Source organism: Aythya marila (genome assembly GCF_965140915.1).
Source record: "Aythya marila genome assembly, chromosome: 27".
Classification (NCBI taxonomy): domain Eukaryota; kingdom Metazoa; phylum Chordata; class Aves; order Anseriformes; family Anatidae; genus Aythya; species Aythya marila.
The window spans coordinates 1,268,919-1,288,171 of NC_139068.1; the positions used below are offsets into that span (position 1 = coordinate 1,268,919).

Consider the following 19,253-nt stretch of genomic DNA (forward strand, 5'->3'; position numbering starts at 1 on the left):
AAATACTAAAGATAAGCATATAACTAGAAAAACTGAAATGCTGAGGGTACTTAGTCAAGCTATTTGTGTTTATTGCAATTCTTACCAGCTTGGACCTTGATGCCTGGATCAATGAGCCTCCATCAGACAGCGAGTCAGAAGATGAAAAGCCCAAAACAATTTTTCATGATGAGGAACAAAGGCATTCCAGGCACAGACAGCCAGAAATAGATGAAGAAGAACTGGCCAGAGTGAGTGAATGTTAATATGCTTTTTTTTTTTTTTTTTTGGTACTTAGTTCAGTAGTAATATTGTCAGAGTTAATAAAACAGTTGTAACTGCTGTTATAGATTATCCTTGTAGTCAGAAGCAGACTGCTTTCTACAGCTCTGGAAATCTGATGATTTGATGTGAACAAAACACGTGTTTGAATAGAAGTATCTGTAGTCACTGTAGAATACATCCAATATCAGGTGCTCCTAGAAGTGTGGCTTACTTATTTTGTCCAAATGGAAGGAAGATATAAAAATTCTTTCAATGGAATGTTCCAAATATTAAGGGAGATCACAGTTTTGCATTCTGATGCTTCTTAGTTCTCTTTGCTTGTAAGCAAACATTCTAACTAAACTCTTCCTTTTAGCGTCGAGAAGCCCGGAAACAAGAGCAGGCAAACAACCCATTTTACATTAAAAGCTCTCCTTCCCCACAGAAGGTGAGTGAGTTCAAATGAAAATCTTCTGCTGGTCTCTCATATAAATGTGTGAAGTCTCTTTGAATGCCAAGAGCTGCAGTTTCCCATTGAGACACTTCTGATCATTTCTACTGCAGTTAGGGTCGCTTACTAGTGTAGCAACTGGAGTGACTGCATACATCTATTTTTATAGGCCTTATTTGTGTTGAAAAACTTGCAAATAACTAAATACCACAAGAGCAGCCAGCTTTCTGTGGATTTACAGTGGACCTCCAGTTAAAAAAATATATATATAAAATGGTGACTTTCACAGTTTCCATTGCAGAGAAGCTTGTAACAGTTTTTAACTTGTCATGGAATGCCCGGTGTTTGGATTTCAGCAACAAGACTCTAAAAGATGCAAAGAAACTTTTCTTCTTTGCCCTTATGTCACAAATTCCTGTGCAGGTAGTTTGTCACAACTGTGGTTGATGGATTCAGGGTTCAGATTACCAGGCACTTCATTAAGAGCGCTGGAGAGAGTGAATAAACACTTTAAGGTTAGTAGTTAACATCCACACCAGAACATGTTCCCCTTAAAACACACCGTGTGTTCATGGATCAAAAAGTTGTGGTGGCTTTTTTGCCATCTTTTTCAGGGAAAGAGCCTGTTTTATTCCCTCTATCCTAAGGACTGCCCCATTTTCCTCAACCTAGACCTCTAAGCTTCTTTTAAAGTGGCAACTTATTGTCAGTAAAGCATAAACCAAAATTTCATCAGAGTTGCAACAAGCCTTTTCTGTGACTGTAGCAGGGTTAAGGCTCTGTAGTTAGAAGCAGGATGTTCTATAATAGTTAGCTCTAAAATACATCCTGCTACCAGATAGAATTTAGTACTGAGCTATTCCATTCCTATCCTTAAAATGTTTGCTTAAAGGATTAAACTGCTTGCTGTTTTGTAATGTAATGTCTATTTATATAGATCTGGCAATGCTCAGAACATAAATTTTCATTTTCCCAGCGATACCAAGACACTCCAGGTGTGGAACATATACCTGTGGTCCAGATTGACCTCTCTGTCCCCTTAAAAGTTCCAGGTAAATGCAGTTAATATTTAAAATCAATTACATATTTTTTTAAGCAAAAGTAACAACAACTTTATTTTTAAGTACAAGGAGCATGCTTTGATTAGACTCCTAAATGGTTCTCCTTAACTAACATTTGTTAGAAAAGAGTACTTTGTGGTCTGAGTAGTAGTAGAAGTAATTCTGTGATTAAGTATGTTGTACAGCCAAGTCTGTAGTGTGGGAATGCTTTAAAGGACAGAAGGTGATCAGGAGACATTAAGTGGAGTCTAATGGTACAGATATAAGCATTTTCCAAAAGTATGAAAAATTGTTAGCATATCCATAACACCCATCCCAGTTCAAGTGTGCGTATTTAGCCCCCTTTGTAATCCATTGAACATAGACAAACAAGAATCAGAGCAGAATGCTGCTCTACTATTTTTTGGAAAGAGATGGAGTGCAGCAGAAAAGTTGCTGCTAGAAGGGCTGTATGAGATATCGAAGCATAAGGCAGTGCTGATTGTCCTAATTCTAAGACACTAAGAAGCAAGGTTCATGGACTGACCAGTGTTCATGTGGATTGAAAGCAGTTTGTCTTCCTCTGCAGGAATGCCTATGTCTGACCAGTATGTGAAACTGGAAGAAGAACGAAGGCATAAACAGAAACTGGAGAAAGACAAGAAGAAGAAAAAGCAGAAAAAGGAGAAGAGAGGAAAGCATCATCGCCATAACTCTTTGCACACAGAGAGTGAAGAGGATATCACTCCAGCTCACCATGTAGATATCATCACAGAGGAGATGCCAGAGGTCAGTTTATAAACTTTGTGCTCTTATGAGGAGATTTTTCCCAAGAATTGCCAGCCAGTCTGTGTTGTTGCAGTTAGAGCTCTGACTTCTTGCAAAGCTGCTTAAGAAATGACTGAGATGGTTGTAAGCTGTTCTTTCCAGGGGGAGAAATGACTGTCTTTTTGTGTACAAAAGACAAAAATTGCCACTGAAGCAATTAAAGCCAAGATGCATCTCTGCTATAAAAATAGCACTCTCCAAATAGTCACTTCATTTATTATTCTCTGCTGCTCCACTTTGACATTAACTTGCTGTCTAGTCAGCAGGTTTGCAGCTGATTGTAATTAATTGCACATGCTAGTGATGTAATCTGTATTTGTTCCTAAAACTTATGTTAATCAAAATCAAACAGCAGCAATTCAGATCCTGTAGTTTGTGAAGAATGGCTTTTTGTTCTAAATTCATCTTATAACTACATGTTGCATTAAAGTACACCCACTGTTCTTATAACTTACTGTGCCTGACTGCAAGCTGGCCCATTCCACGGTTAGCAATCTGAAAAGCTGCACCAAGGGGTGTAGTTTTGAAGTTGCCTGGGGTTCACTCACTTTTTCAGTGGATGGTCTTTCTCTTTCCTGCAGAATGCATTGCCCAGTGATGAGGATGACAAAGATCCCAACGATCCATATAAGGCACTTGATATAGATCTGGATAAGTAAGTGACAGTTCTGTATGTGAATTTACTTAATTACTAACCAGAATGCAGGAGGACTAGTCCGACGCTAAACAGACACTATCTACAGTCCACAATGTGGAAAGACTTCAGTTTCTCTCCATGTCTTAAATGTAACCTCAGATGACCATCCAGGTTTGGGTTTCCAGTGAAGCATAGATGATAAAACCTCAGATGCTCAAATAAAGAGGTTTCGAAAGGGTGAAAAAACATTTTGTGTGACCAAATAGAATGTGAAAGCACAGGAAGTATCGCTAGAATCAGATAGAAGTGAATTAGAGCTTTTGGGTGTACCAAGCTCTGATTCAATGTGCATTTGCATTGAATGTGATCCACATTCATCTGTTCATCTCAGATCTGCTGTATGTATGTACTTTACAAGCATGTATACTGTGTAGTGATAATTTGAGCATTAACAACCAGTTTGTAGCAACTCTGCCTTGTGGACCTTCAGTGTAGTGCCACTGCTGGACTGCATGCCACTTGGACCAGAGTCTGGTTCCTATGCAGCTACTGGAGTTGCTTACAGTAATAGTGCAGCAGGCCCTGATACCCTGCGGGCTGTGTGGTAGCTAGAAGATGTCTGTTAAATATTGCAAATGGAGACTTTTTTAGTTGCTGTCTTACAGAATCACAGTGCTAAATATAATTGCTGTTTTATGGTCCATGGATGCCTCCTATGATGCTTTGAAGGCTTTGTGGGCACACGTGTGAATGTGTAGTCTGTCTGCCTCTTTCTCTTTATGATACTTAAACAACTTGAAGCTCTGTGCCATTCTCTGCAGTTCTGTAGGAACCTGTAGGAGTTTGGTACCGTGGCACTCTTGGGGAAGAAAAGGAATGGGGGGGAATGTAACGTTTTTAAAAAGTGAAAGAGCAGTTAATGAGAAACTCTTTCACCACCTGGTCACGTTCTCCTTTGAGTCTGCAAAGGACAAATGTATAAAATTAACTTGCGATATTAGTTTGTGTTTGCTTGGGAAGCCTCAACAGCATAGGAAAAATCTCAGCGGAGCAGTTTCTGAATGCTAGGCTCTAGGAGGCATTCTGGGGCTTTTGTATTGTTTCCATCCATTCTCTCTCCATTTCATGTGAGTCACTGTGCTCTCCTGTCACGTTTTCTCATGTCTCTGTCCTCTCTCTTTCTTTCTGTGCTTGCACTGCTATGTCTGTGTCACGCTCACATGCAGTCTGGTTTCAGGGAAGCCTTCCAGGTAAGACTATACTGCTAAGTGCTTGACTTTCTTTGTCAGGTTGGTTGATTCAGTGGACAGCATAAATGCTTGAGGGGTCATGAAGCTATTGAAATCCTTGACCCTCAGATTTGTGCAGGTCTGTGCCTTGATGACTTTCAGCAGTGATCCCTGGTCCTGTACAGTTGTCAAATAGCTTAAAGATGAGATTTGCTTACAGTTCAAACAAATGGGGTCCTTCTTGCCACTACAGTCTGTTTCAAAGTTCTTTTTTGTTTTAAATTGATCAGGCCTTAAGACAGATTAATACAGATAAGACTGGATATCTTTTTGAACTGGTGTTTGCTGCTCAAATATTAAACAACATTAAGCAAAAGCTCTAGGAAAAAAAAAAAAGTTGGCTGATTGGTTCTTTTTTCATTGATTTATGGACAATGTTTGGCAAGAATGGACAAATTCCTGTTGCTTTTTTCCAAGTAATGAATTTTGGATGCAGTGTAAATCTGAGCTACTAGTTGTACTTCTTAAAAACAAATATCTGATGTTAAATGGAACTTTTTTTGAATGTGATGGTAGAGTACAAATTCATAGCATAAACATCCAAATTTAAACAATTTACTGCTTAAAAGTCACTTCTAGTCAGAGTGGTCTGTTCATAGATAACACCAAAAAAAAAAAACAGCATATGCCCTTCAAGGGCTGCTTGAGCCATGTTTAATTTTCCACCTGCTTTCAAATCTTTTGTCTTCCTTTAAGACTGAATTCACAAAAATGCAGCATAATACTATGTGTATGTATCCTTCTGTAGGTGTTACTCAGCCTGCGAGACTACAGTTACTGTTGGAGTGATCAGGTGTTAGCAAGGGCTTGCCTCTCAAGTCACCTTGAAAGTGTTTGTCAACTTCTATTCTGTGAGAGCAGTATCTGCAGTTACATAAATAAACTTTACTTAAGGTATATGTGTATGTGCTGATTTAGGTTTCAGGGCCCAACTGTTTTTTAAACAAAATAAAGTTTTTCTTGAAAGTTCAGCAGATAGGGTCCCTTAACTCAGGTTATCTTTGCAGAAGGATAATAATATTCTCTATATTTTTAAGGCCCTTAGCAGACAGTGAAAAGCTGCCAGTGCAGAGACACAGAAATGCTGAGACCCTGAAGTCACCAGACTCAGAAGCTCCACCTGTAGAGAAGAGTAAGAAACCCAAAAAGAAGGAAAAGAAACACAGAGAAAAGGAGAGAGACAAAGGAAAGAAGAAAGAGAAGGAGAAAAAGGTAGTAGAGGAAAAAGAGGAGAAAAAGGTAATTCTTTGAGACTTCTATTCTTTTAGAAACTGTTGTTATGGGCCACGTCTACTGCTGTGTTTTGATTGTTGCTTGGGAATAGGCACATTTGACAGTTCAAACAGCTGAACATTTTTACCTTTTATCTCCATAAAGTTCTACGACCTTGCAAGAATGTATTTAAAGATTTCTGTTAATAAAAATAACTTTAACTTACACAGTTAAGTAAGAATTCGGCAATCAGTAGCATATGCAGAAGATCTTGCAGATCTAATCTGGAAGCCGTTTCCAAAACCTGATATTTTCCTTGTTCTTAAAATTGGGAAGTTTCTTTAGCAGAGTATCTGTAACTCACCTTCGTTCTGTATCCTGTCCCCATGTACTTAATCCTTCATTTATAAAACCTGACATAGGTTGCAAGTTCTTCTGAATGCAGAAGTATCCTCTGTGCTAACCGCTCCGCAGAAATGCAGGTTTTCTTTAAGATGCAGCCAGTGTTCTCTGTAACTTGTGGTTACTATCAGCTATGGCCAGGTTTAGAAATGTATTTAAAAGGTGAAGTTAAGTTCCTTAAATTATTTGCTCTAAATATATTGCAACATATTTGATGCATTATGGAGAGATGCATTTCAATGAAAATTTAAGGTATTAACACTTACTTATTTTAGAATGATACCAAAACCACCATAATGTTTTTTTCTGAAATTCAGGGGGAAGACTTGGATTTCTGGCTCTCCACTGATCCACCACCTGTTTCCACTACACAGCCACAGGTAGACATCATACCATGTCACAGGAAAACATTTCTTACAGTGGCATCTGAGCTGTGATATTAGTATTTTGTCATACTGCAGGAAGGAAGGGAAGGATACCTTTCACCTCCTCAGCATACTGCCATGAATCAATTAAACTTTTTCTGCTCACTTTGGACACTGTAATGGGAAGTTTAAAGCTCACTCTGCGCAGATCAGTGGATAGAAATACAGATGTAGCTGCAGGCCAGGCTTTGTGGATTTTAATATATTAATATATTATTTAATATATTTAATGTATGTAGTTTTATTTATTGGTGTAAACTAGACACTAGCAATATTATTAGAGATGAGACATAGTCTAAAAGAGAAACTAATTAATTTTGATGGAAGATTTTACAGGAAGAGACGTGAAATATAAAGGGACTGATTCCCTGGAGGAATTCTTTTGTATCTTGTCCTCCAATGTTTTCTAGGTTTCAGCAACATAGCAAAAGCCTTTATACCATGTTAGTCTAATGTAACTGTCAAAGTAACAGTTTTTTGGAGGGGAAGGGGATGGGTGTCACTGTTATGGTTCCTCTTGTTGTGGGATTCAGCTCTTTCAACTGTGTTCCATTAGTGTCATAATCCTTCTGATAATCTACTCAGAGCGGGCCTGAAGTGAGTGCTGCTGTTGTGGCTGAACCTGAAGAGGTAAAAAAGGAAGAAAGGGAGGAGCAGCAGGAGGAAGACGAAGGAAAGGTAAACAGTCTTAAGTGGCTGACACCCTTAACTATATTCTCCTGGTGTCTTCTGTTTCTCATAAATAAGTACACAGGAATTACAGCATTTTATTCAGTGTATTCATCTGCAAATAGTGTGCAGTGGGATGTTAATGCCCTTGAGGAGTTCTACACGCTTCGTAGTAAGAGGTTTGGTTTTTCCCTGAGGAAGGGTCAGATAGCAGTTCTAAAGCTGAGCTTTCAAACAGTCAAAAAATATTTGGCCTTCCACTAATCCCAGCCTGCTTTTGGCTAAGGCATTGGTATCTAAGCTGGGAGCGAGGGTTTACTGGGACTCAACACAGAATGGTTATTGAGGTGTAAGGAATGAGGGCTCCATTTCAGGTTTCTGCAGTGGTAGGAAACTATGCAGTTGTCTGGAAGGTTGCATAGACTGGGAAGTTAAAGTTGCAGGGTTGGTAGGGGGTCATGTTGTAATGTCTGGGCATACAGAGATTTCTTTAAGGATTTATTATAGCTTCTTATTCTTGGTAGAAATCCTCTAAGCATAAGAAGAAAAAGCACAAGAAAGAGAAAGAAGAGAAATCAAAGGATAAAAAGAAATCCAAAAAGAAGCATCACAGTGAAGAGGAAGCAACAGAATCAGTGCAGAATGGAACACTAGATGATGAACCACTACCAGTGAGTAGCTATGCGTTGGCAGCTCTTGCCTTGGGAAGAAGACAGAAGCTAAACTGTTTCTTGGGGGAAAGAATATCAGTTCTCTTCAATGAAATTAGTTTTGCTATATATTGTAACTGTGACTTCTTTCTTTTCAGCCTATGTCCAGTTACCGCCTTCTTGCTGAAAATCCATACATTAAAATGGTGAGTTTTTGGCATTAATATTCAGATAATTACTACTTTGGTGTTTTCTAAGGGAAGGGAATACTGAGGGTAATATAGTGAGCTTTTGTAGACCTGTAATTAAAGAACCATTTAAATCCTAGGATGTCAAAAGCTAACAAGGCTCCATCCACATTCTTTTGGTTGTCTCCAATGACAAGTTTTTCAGTTGTATCTTTTCCCACTACTTAGCAGTTCCGTGGAGCTGATCACCAATATGCTTTTCTTTATCCTACAGTTGTACTGTGTCACCTTCTCTTCGAAGCTTGCCATATTCTGATAGTGTGTTCTGTTGTGTGATAAATTGCTCTGCTGTGTGAAGCTTCTGAATCTTCCCTGTGATGTTTTCTTCATTTGCAGACGTACGATATCCAAGGAAACCTTCAGAATGACAGTCAAGTTACTGTCTCTGTTATCTTTGAGAACAAAAGCACTAGCTTCCTTAAGAGCATGGAACTAAATGTCCTGGACTCTCTCAACACTAAAATGCTCCGACCAGAAGGATCATCGGTACACGATGGAATACCTGTGCCCTTCCAACTACCCCCTGGTATGTGCAGCTTTGTACAACGCTCTTGGATTATGTCTGGTCCTGCACTGCCCTCCTGTGGAAAGTACTGTTTGAACTTCTTGGTACTTGCTGTTTTCCAGAAAGGCTTATCTTTCTGCCTGGTTGTTCGTTGGGCTTTCACACAATTCACTGAAGAGAATAAGCCATCTTACAGTAAGGCTATAAGTGCAGGTGCTTCTGTACAGCAAGAGCAAAACCTGTAACATAGGACTGTGAGTCCAACTGTCCAAGTTCCTTTTTTCAGGTGACTGCAGGCTGGTACAACTTTGAACATGCCAGCATGGCCATCTGCAGGAATCCCAACTTCATGAGGGATTTACTATGAGATGTCAGATGAAAGAACCCTATAGGCCTCTTTCTTTCCTGCTGGTTCTTGAACTAGTAGAATCCATGCTGGCTTTATACTGAAGCTGTTGATCCACTGTTTTAATGGTACAGGCCATATGTGTGGGAAGTTTATAAGTACCTACTTTTTTGGATAGGGAGTTGAGTCCTAAAGAAATAGGAGTTGCTGAGATTAGGGATAATACCTTCATAAATATCACTATGACTCACTTCTTTGAATTTCATTTCCTTCCCCAAAGAATTAATTTGAGTACTGGAACAGCTCACAGAAGTTCTCTGGGATTTAGTGACATTAGAATGTGTTTTGATTCCCCCTGCCCCAGTGGAAAGCAGCAGGGAGTAAGTTTTTTTTTTTTCTTTTTGATTCTATGGCAGTTCTTGATAGAGATTTGTATATTAAAAGAAAAACACAAAAACATTATTTCTGAAAACTACTTGGCAAGCTGTAAGTCTTCCAGTTACAGATTGTTTAAATAGAATGCCACTGTGACACATCTTGCCCAGGAACTCTCTGTAACCTCAACCAAAAGCCAGTCATCAGTGTTGCTCCTCAGATACCCAAGAGTTAATTGCTGTAACACTGCTAATTTACGAAAGGAATTGTGCTTAGTCTTCTGACTATATGAAAACTTCAGACTTGGTTCAAAAATAGTGCATAAAGCTTATCTGCTACCAATCAGTTTATTCTAAACATTACTTAGATATGGAAGCCATTTTCTGACCTGACTTCTCCCTCTCCTTTCTTCATGCTAGGAATCTCTAATGAAGCCCAGTTTGTGTTTACACTGCAGAGTATTGTTATGGCTCAGAAGTTAAAAGGAACACTGTCCTTTATAGTCAAAGTAAGTGCAGCTTTTTAAACTCTGTGCTTCTGCTTCCTTTGGAACTGCATAAGGGAGCTTGACTTGGGTGGAAAGCACTGCTTTAGAGCTTTTCTTAGGCATCATTTCATCTCTGCTGCACCAGCCCATTCTGTTCTATGAGAAGTATTTTTACATGACATCTTGTGCGAAGAATGTCCTGAATACTGCATAAGCATGTCCTAAACAGTCATTTCTGGCAGTGTGAGCAATGCAGCCTGAAACATTTGCCACATTGTCAGCTAGAAAATCATTGCAGTGATGCATCTGCCAGGGGAGAGGAGGATAACCAGCTAGTGAGAGAAACAACTCAGGTCTGTTTCTTCTGGTATCAGCTACCCAAAGATCAGTTGGATAGTGCTATCTGGCACAAGGCAGGAAAAATACGAAGAATTAGATGAGATTAATAAGGATGGAAACCCAGAGCATGAGTGATGTTATGTGAAGGCATTGTTTAATAAATATCTGCCTGGTCTGTAGGTTATCATCTGGGTTTCTAATTTTTTCTTCAATAAAATTATTTTTGAAGTAGCTGTGTGAACAGCTTGAAGGAAGTGAATGGAGACAGCCGTGGCCATTTCTGAGTATACTTCTATTTTATATATTTCTTAAAAAAAAAAAAAAAGGTATACCAGTTCTATTTTTAGTACCTAAAAATCTGGAAAATGATGGTTTATTTTTGGCAAATTGTGAACAGTGAAACCATATCTTGAAGTGTTAGCTTAAATTCAGTCTGCTCAGTTAATTTCATTCAGCAGGGCACAACTGGAAATGGAGCCAGATCTGTCCAGTTGACTGTTACCTTTTGTAGGCGTATGTATTAACCCACCTGCCCAAATCACGTCTCTAAGTGGCCTGATATTGCAGTGTGATGGTCATCCTCAGACTGATCCTTCAGGCCCACCCTAGGGTATATCGAGGGGAATTGAGCCTTAAAAGTCTCATCTGTGCCTGTTTGGTAGGTGGGGGTGGTGCCTCCTCTTGCTGCCTTGAGGCTCCCATTCATCTCCTTTCCTTTGACCTGTTGCAGAATGATGAAGGTTCAACCCATGAAAAACTAGATTTCAAATTGCACTTCAGTTGCGCTTCATACTTGATCACGACGCCTTGCTATAGGTAAGTGCCATTTAGGGGGCACCTCACAACATCGGTGCTTTTGCTGCCCATGTGAAGCTGAGCTTTGGCTGCAGGCTATATCTGCGAGATACACAGCATGCTTCTGACTTTGGCTGCTTGTGATTGATTTGGTTACAGTTCAGTTATCTTTTGTAATGTTTGACTGTTAAAATAGGTCAAGTGGTTTGTTTCAAGTGATTCTGAAGAAGGAACTATATGTGATGTAGGCTGACAGGTTGTGTGGAAGTAACTCTAGTATCTTATGGCCTCAACCATAGTGCAGTCTGGTTCCCATGTTTGCTCTAAACCCATTTTCCTAGAGCTTGGTGGTACTTAAACTACTTCATCCTGAGATGTCTTGAGGTCTGCATGGGGCTAAATAACAGATCTCACTTGACTTTGCAGCACAAGTATTTACTTTCCTTCCTGTTTTGCAGTGATGCTTTTGCCAAGCTTCTAGAATCTGGAGATCTACACATGAGTTCTATTAAAGTAGATGGAATTAGCATTTCTTTCCAACATCTACTGGCAAAGATCTGTTTTCATCATCACTTTTCAGGTGAGTCTTTTGGATGCAGAAATTCCTGTTGTGCTTGATGAGTGCAACACACTATGGCCTCAGTGGCAGAAGCAGTTGATAACCAGATTAAATAAAAGTGGGAGAGGAGTTGCTGCCAGTTCTATAACGCATTAATATCCTCAAAGCATATTGTGCTTTTCAAAGTGAGCTCTCCTTGGGTCCCTGTGGCTTTCCTCCAGTTTGGCAATGCTCATGGCAGGTATCATGGGAGCAGCTTGCTTATAGTTAGGGCTGTAGCTGTTCTCTGGAGGTTGTATTTGATCTTAGTGCTTCATCATACCTCTTTCCCCTAATGCTTTGTTTCACTAAGGAGGGGGAGAGAGCTATTCAAGCTTGGACTGATAAGAGTTTCTAAATTAATTAAAACACATACTGGGTGAAGCAAAACCAAATAGCTGTTTCATCATGTTCTCGCATATGCATTAGGCACTACCTTGTTGAGAGCATTCTGGGGAAGAGATCTGCATCCTGATCAATGTCTTTGCCACAAAACCTTTACAGCTTGCTTGGAAGACAAGTAATTAACCTCACTATTGCAAAACATCCCAGATAGGAGCCAAGAGGAGACAGGCACGTACATCATCTTAACCCTGACATCTTCCTTTCGTAGAAGATGTATTCCTTGAAGCCAGACAGAGCAGTAACTCCTTTTTATGAGAAGCAAATCCTGTGTTAAAAAGTTGTCCCATTAAATGAGAACTCCTGCTTTCTTTATAGTTGTGGAACGTGTTGATTCTTGTGCATCAATGTACAGTCGTTCTATCCAAGGTCATCATGTCTGCCTACTGGTAAAAAAGGTGAGTACATCTAACACTTGAAACAAGACCTGAAGAGAGAATAAATTTTAGCCTTTTCTATCTTACTGGAAAGAGGGAAATACTCCTGCCTAAAATGTCCATGGACATGATGGGTAATATAATTGATCTGGCCCATCCAGCAGTTTTCCCTGTGCTGCTACCCAACTTGTACCTCCAGGGGGCTTCCTGTTGCCCAGCATGTATCTGGTGGGTAGCAGCAGCACTAACACGGCTTCCCTGATCTGACTGCTCATCTAAGCCTGCTTTGTTCTTGTGCAGGCTCCACTTGCTGTTGCTGGTGTGTAAGTTAGGCTGGGAAGAAAATTGTCTGTGGTTAGAAGAGGAGCTAATGGATTTTTTTTTCTTTTTCTTTCCAAGGGAGAGAACTCTGTATCCATAGATGGGAAATGTAGTGATTCTACCCTGCTTAGCAACTTGTTGGATGAAATGAAAGAGACATTGTCCAAGTGCTGAATATTCCTTACAAAATACTCCAACTGCAAGAAACACACCTAATGTGTAAAGACAAGCAGACCCAAGTATTAAATTTCTCCCTCGTACGCATGTACTATCCTGGGGCACGTGCTTTTCAGTTAACTCCACCATTGTTTGCAGTTTAGACATTTTAAGGCTGTATGTTACCTTTTTATTTCAAAACTTTTTACAAACTGTGGTGTTAACCCTTTCTAGCCCAAAGAGATCCTGGTGACATGACTGGAGGAGGGAGGGAGGGGCACTATTTATTCAGCAGTTCACAATGATCCTGTAACCCTTGCCATCTGCATGGGATGGTGGACTAAGCAGAATTGTATTGACAGTAGCACAGAGTCTGTTGTTTGTGCTTATTGCCAGGGAAGTTTGATTTGATCCTTAGCCATGGAGTGTCTTCAGGGCTGCTGTAGTTGATGTATATTTCTAGCAGAGGCTGGTGCTGGACCTGAAGGCCTTTTTTCATAAATGTGATTTATTTTTATTATTTCAAGATCCATTGTGATCAGCATATAAACATCCCCATCCTCCTAGAGCTAATCCAAATGAGCGCTGTTGGAACTGGGATGTTTGAGTTTCTGTTTATAGTAGTTGCCTTGAGCCTTAATCTTCTTTTAGTGACAGTTGAAAGAGTAGAGAGTGAGTGCATAAAACAGGCTGAAAGTGTTACTGTTTGGTATCTGCTCCTGTTGACTGTCCCTGCAAATGGAGTCTCTCATGCCTCTCACCTCTGAGCAGTCTCTGCTGATGCGTTTTAAGTCCACTTCAATTTCACATTCCTGAAAAGTTAAGGTGTAGCAAGAAACTGGAAATCCATAGGGGTCTGTTCCTGCTTTTGTACCATTTTGCTCACCAGGTGAGGTTGACCAATATCAGGTTAGAGAAACACCCATGTTTAATCCCTCGTACTCCAGTTTGCAGATACAGCCATGTTCCCTTCCTCTGTGCTGTGAGATCAGCACCATTGTGCTCTCATTGGTCTCTGTAGCATCATCTGGCCCTGCCTTCACAGCAGTGGGAACAGATCTAGCAGCACAAGTGTAGCTGGGTTCCTGCAACAGAACTGTCCCTGCCTGAGTGGCAGGAGGGGAGGGCTTGGTGAGGAGTGGCACAGGTCTGTTAGAGGTTACTTGAGGGAAGAAAGGAAGGCTCTATGGAGTGAAGCCCATTCTGTACTAAATCTTATGGAATCACTGACTGGAAAGGGATGTTGTTCTGTCCTTTGCAGATACGCTTAATTGATGTCCTTCTCCAAAATCTTTGTTTTTTTTCAGTTCTTTTACTTGCTTGCTGTTCCATACCCAGCAAGGAGAACGTGCTTGAACGGTTTTGCTTTGAGGCACAAGCCAAAAAGTATTGGTTGCTATTACCCAAAGGCCCCCAGGGAGGAGTTGGGCTTGTCTGCCCTTCCCCAGCACCACCCCAACAGGTATCAGCAATGCCCAGTGGAACTGAACTAAAACCCTGTGTAGGGAGCAGGATAAAGTGTCGCTCTTATCCTTAGGGTTAATGTCTTGTACTTTAAGTGTGTATTGTGCTCTTTACACTCTTCCCATATTAGGGTATCCTTGAAAAGGCTCTACTGTGGTTTTATTGCTAGGACCAGCTTTGTATTCTGACAGCACTTGTTTGCTGCAGGAATTCATTTGCAGCAGGCTTCACTGCTGGTGAAGTGTTAGTCTTTGGTATTGGTCAACCTCCCTTGGTTAGCCAGTTTGTGTATTAGAAACTGAACATATTAAAATTGTCTTAAAGGATAATGTTCCTCAATTAGTGTTTTTTTTTTTTTTAATTCATGGATGGAAGCTGTCACTTTAGCATGTAGAATCTTCTCTTATGGAATCCTGTGCAGTGATTCTAGAATTTTGAAACTGTATGATGTGTTACATTCACAAATTTATTTGCTATCAACATTCCCTTTAAAAAAAAAAAAAAAAAAGAAAGAAAACATACCACAAGCTGCTGTAATGATTTTGTGTCAAGATGATCCAATAAACTTTCAAAACTAAGTTAAATTTTTGGCTTTGTAAATAGTGATTTTATAAGACTCTTCTAGTTTGTATGGACCCAAAAACATTTTATCAAAAGGCTGTTGTGCCTATCACTTAACTCTGGAATTGATTTTTTTCATATTTATCCACTGTGAAGTTGTTGTATAACGTGCAAGTGCTGTATGTTTATCAAGGGAAAGGGTTGTGCAAGCGTTATTTGACCTGGATGTACCCCAACTCTGAGTCTTTGTGGTTTGTGTCTTTGGGGTGGGTAAGGGGAATCTCTGAAAGCTGTGAAAGATGTGAGAATTGTATGGGATGGTGCATTTTGTGTTTTTGCTTTTTTATCAGCTGGGGAGGGATTTGCAGCAGTGAAGAAAAGTCCTGCCAGCCATCTCCCTGATGTGCCTATCAGGTGCTGGTCACGTACCTGCTCATACCTGCTCCCCCAGCAGCAACAGCTCTAGTGCATGTCATGCCTTAGCAGAAAAGGGATCTCCAGTGTGATAAACTGGAATGATGTTGTTCTTTATCTCTTGTATTTTAAACTGAGCCGAAACTTTACATTTTGTTGGGAGCTTCCAGCTCTGCACTGAGAAAAATCCATTGCTTGCATTAACTTGTTGGCCCTATTACCTGGAGATAAGCTCCTGCTGCAGAAGGAAGCACCAAGTCATTTGCTTTCTGCATGCACTGTGAGCGCTGTATTTTATTCCCATGTTGGCCTGCAGGGAGGCTGCCTGCTTGCTATGCTGCACTGTGGAACTGCACAAATCTGTCAGGATGAAAACAACAGTAAACATCAGTCTCTTTGCAAATGAGAGGGTCTGCATGGAGAAAAACAACAAAACAACAGGAACCACTTGGAACAAATGTCAAGTATTTAATGAGCTGCAGGACCTTAACTGGCCAGTGCTGGAGCTTCCAGTGAACCTGGTGCTGTGCACTTCTGGCTTCAAACAGCAAGGCAGGGTTGTATCCTGCTTTCTGCATTTACATCCTGTCAACATTCATTGAGCAACTGGATACAGAAAATCAGTCCCTATTTAAGTGTGTTTTTTCACACTATACTATGAATGAGTATGTAAAAGAAACGGTGCTCAGCACCATCCTTCCAGTGCAAGGAGAGTGGCACACTCCAAGCCCCCAGGCCTGCAGCTGCCCCGGCTCCTCCCTTGAGGAGCAGCGATCTTGTACCTGTGGCTGTTGGACACAGTGTGGAATCAGGGACTCTGTAGTGACCTCTAAGCTGCCCTGCACCAGCTGGGAGCTGCAGGAGGCCCTGCTCACAGCCTGGTGCTGTGTGCATCTCTGCAAGAACAATGATAGGAAATGAGCTTTAGGTCAGGGCTGCCAGTTTGGGGCAGAAATGGGGACATCTGGAACTGCACCTTATTTCAGAGAGCACTGAGATCCCCCTGTTTTTGCTTGCAAAATGGCAGAAGTGTAGAACAATGCTCTAAGTGCAGGGCATGAGCGAGCTCTCCCCACCATCCACCTGCAGGCTTTGGGCTGTGGGTAACTGCTGTGCTTTTAGCACAGCTTGGTTTTAGGCTTCACAGGGACTTACCGCCTGACTCTGACTTCATTCTAATGTTTGTAAAAACTTCCCTTTGAACTGACAGCTGTGTTTTCTGCTACTTCTCCTTCTTACTTGAAACTTCAACTATGTGCTGCCTCTGTGACCACATCACTGCTAGCAACCTGTCCCTGACCAAGCAAGAGTTGAACCGAGCTAAGAGCAAAGCATGAGAGTGCAGAAACATCTCTTCCACTTTTGGCCCTAAAAAAAGGGGGGTGAGGGAGATGGGAAAGTGGGACTGTTCTGGAAGAATGGAAGCCTCCAAGGGTGGTTGTGCCTTCTGCACATTTTCCATTCCAGTACAATCCTGCACCAGCCCTGTGGAGGGCTGGAGATCTTCTTGTCCAGTTGCTGTCATCTGTGCCGACATCTTGCTGCTGTGGCTGAGGCCTCAAGTCTCGTCCTGTCCTTGCTTCTCTTTCACCACTGCTGCCCTCTAAAATCAAGGGAAAAAGCTTTCCTCTCTCCCTTTTGCTCATGGCCAGCCCCAACCCTTCCCCTGACCTTTTACCACAGCACCTGCTCTGTGAAAACCAGACAGCCATGGGGATTTTCTGAGCTCAACCCTTTGCTCTGCACTTCTCTGTTCCCCTTTTGCTGTGACAAGGGTGCAGAAAACCCAATCCAAGAGGAGGCTGTGCCATGGCAGACCAAACTGCTGAGCTGAGAAACTGAACCGAGCTGAGAAACTGAACTGTTGTCTCTTCCCTGCAGGGCAGGGATTTGCTTGCAACATCCCATCCACCTCCTACACCCTGACTGCACTGCCAGGGAGTTTATCCATGGCTGAGAAAGTAACAGTGAATCCTGTTTTCAATTCATCAGGTCAATCAGGTGGTGAATGTTATTTCAGGGATGACATTATCTTGTCCAGGCAGACAGCTGTAGGTCATGGACTGCTTTTCTTCTAGAAATTATGAACATTGGTTTAAATATTGGTACTATAAAATTTTGCTTCTGATTTCTGAGCCTTGCCAGTGTTTAAAGGACACCTCAGCCTGCTTTTCTGTCACACCACACAGATGAGAACTGTATTAAGAAATGAGGAAAACCTTCCCTGGACTCCAGGAATCAGCATTTCTACTGCAGAACCAAACAGGGTGAGCTTTTGTCATGCGCTGTGCTCTGCAGCCAGACTCCTTGTTTTTTAATGAATAATTTAATAAGTAATTTCACCGAGGTGCTCAGCAGGATGCCTAGCATGGACTGCAGTCCCCTGGAGGGGACTGAAGGCTGGAAGAAATATGAGAAATCCTGTGAGGGTGACACCACATGCCTGCAGCCACCTGGGACTCGGAGCTTTCTCATGGTCCGGATCTAGCCCTGGGCTGAAACAGGGCTGGGGCTGAGCCAGGTGCCAGCGAGTGCTGCTTGCTTCGCCCTGCTTTCTGCACATGACTCAGCTTCACCTCAGAGGTGGTTTAGCAGCAGGATGTCATTAGCTTGCTGTGTCAACATCTCATTCCATCAATATCATCTCTAATTTAATCCATTAAGGTTTCTAAGAATAACCGGCTTTTGCTAATTACAAAGAAGTATGAATTACCTCAGAGCTGTCCCTGATAAGCACTGGCAAAGCTCAGCTGAGGTGATGCTCTGAGGCTCTGTGCTGGCCAAGCAGGGCTGCGAGGCCAGAGGGGATGAATGCCCAGGTGAAGAGAGAATCCCTTCTGCTGCCAGGGCATCGAGGCTCCTGTCACACCTACTCGAAGGGAAGGCAAGTGGAAGAAACGGCTCTGAACAGTGCAGGGAACCACAACAACCTGTTTTCCTCACAGGATGCTCGAGTTCCTTGAGTTAACTTTCAAGGTACACACAGGGGCAAGAGGAAATCCCTGGAGTGCGGATATTTCATGCGATAGGAAGCTGTGGCAGCCTGTGACCAGGAGCAGGAGGAAGGGCAGGGGCTGCACCCAAGGCTCGTTTAAGCATCATTAAAGAAGTATTGGCTTGGACGTGTTCGTAGCCAGAGCAGGAATTCCCACCTGCCATGGCTTAACCCTATTTTGGGGAGAGGGAAAAGTAAATAAAGAAAAAGATCTGAATAGTGTTGCTTAAATTCTGCAGCGTGTTGAGGGATTGGGCTGAGCCCCAGGCACTTGGTGCTCCCTTGTGAACTTCAGTGGTGTTACGGTCCCAGAGCCCTTCTCTCAGGTAATGGGGGCTTTGCTTCAGCTTTGGCTGCCGATTAATCTCCAGCTGAGGCAAAGGGTGGGCACCTCAGGCTCCCCAGGGAGTGACCCTTCCTCCCAGCACCCTACAGCCCTGTCCTGGTACCGAACAAACACCGGTGCTGAGGCGGGTCGGGGGCAGGTGCCCTCTGTGAGGTGAGCACCTCACAGCCCTGAGAGGCTGCTCCTAAAACCTTGTAGGGCCAAACCCGGGCTGCAGGAGGGGGTTTAAGGGTTTGGGGAGTCTGGGCTGGCCCCAGTCAGACCCCGGCCCCTGCGGGACTGGGCTGGGGCTGCAGGGCCCGGGTGGGGATTTGGGGGCGATGGGGGTTTGGGAATTTCCTCTGGGAACCGCAGCTGGGCTGCTGCCGCTTTCCAGCTTCCAGGTGTGACAGAGGGAACGGTTCCTCTGCTCACAGGTTTGAACAGGTAGATTAAAAAAGAAAAAAAAAAGAAAAAAAAGAAAAAAAAAAAAAAAAGGTAATAGGATAAAAAGGGAAAAAAAAAAAAAAAAAAAAAAAAAGGATAATAAAAGCTGGAGGGATCATTAACAGCAGCAGTAGTTTGCCCCTGCTTCTCCCTCTGGGGGCCTGAGGGTTCCCGTCCCATAAAACGAGAAGAAAAGAGAAAGAAAAAAGAAAAAGAAAGAAAACGAAACGGACGCGGCCTCCTGGCCGGCCC

At 42.1% G+C, this 19,253-nt stretch overlaps 1 protein-coding gene across 2 annotated transcripts in view; it reads left to right on the top strand.

Moving 5' to 3' along the window:
* The window catches only part of AP3D1 (adaptor related protein complex 3 subunit delta 1), a 43,930-nt gene extending 29,087 nt beyond the window's left edge, over positions 1 to 14,843 (top strand). For both annotated transcript variants that reach the window (XM_082780141.1, XM_082780142.1), the window contains 16 exons: positions 89 to 230; positions 620 to 691; positions 1,671 to 1,746; positions 2,324 to 2,523; positions 3,144 to 3,217; positions 5,526 to 5,727; positions 6,420 to 6,482; positions 7,113 to 7,205; positions 7,721 to 7,867; positions 8,005 to 8,052; positions 8,431 to 8,620; positions 9,740 to 9,828; positions 10,877 to 10,962; positions 11,400 to 11,521; positions 12,260 to 12,339; positions 12,718 to 14,843. In XM_082780141.1, coding sequence (XP_082636267.1) covers positions 89 to 230; positions 620 to 691; positions 1,671 to 1,746; positions 2,324 to 2,523; positions 3,144 to 3,217; positions 5,526 to 5,727; positions 6,420 to 6,482; positions 7,113 to 7,205; positions 7,721 to 7,867; positions 8,005 to 8,052; positions 8,431 to 8,620; positions 9,740 to 9,828; positions 10,877 to 10,962; positions 11,400 to 11,521; positions 12,260 to 12,339; positions 12,718 to 12,813 — 1,780 coding nt within the window. In that variant the 3' untranslated portion in view covers positions 12,814 to 14,843. The remainder of the gene's footprint in view (positions 1 to 88; positions 231 to 619; positions 692 to 1,670; positions 1,747 to 2,323; positions 2,524 to 3,143; positions 3,218 to 5,525; positions 5,728 to 6,419; positions 6,483 to 7,112; positions 7,206 to 7,720; positions 7,868 to 8,004; positions 8,053 to 8,430; positions 8,621 to 9,739; positions 9,829 to 10,876; positions 10,963 to 11,399; positions 11,522 to 12,259; positions 12,340 to 12,717) is intronic.
* Positions 14,844 to 19,253: the final 4,410 nt, after the last annotated feature.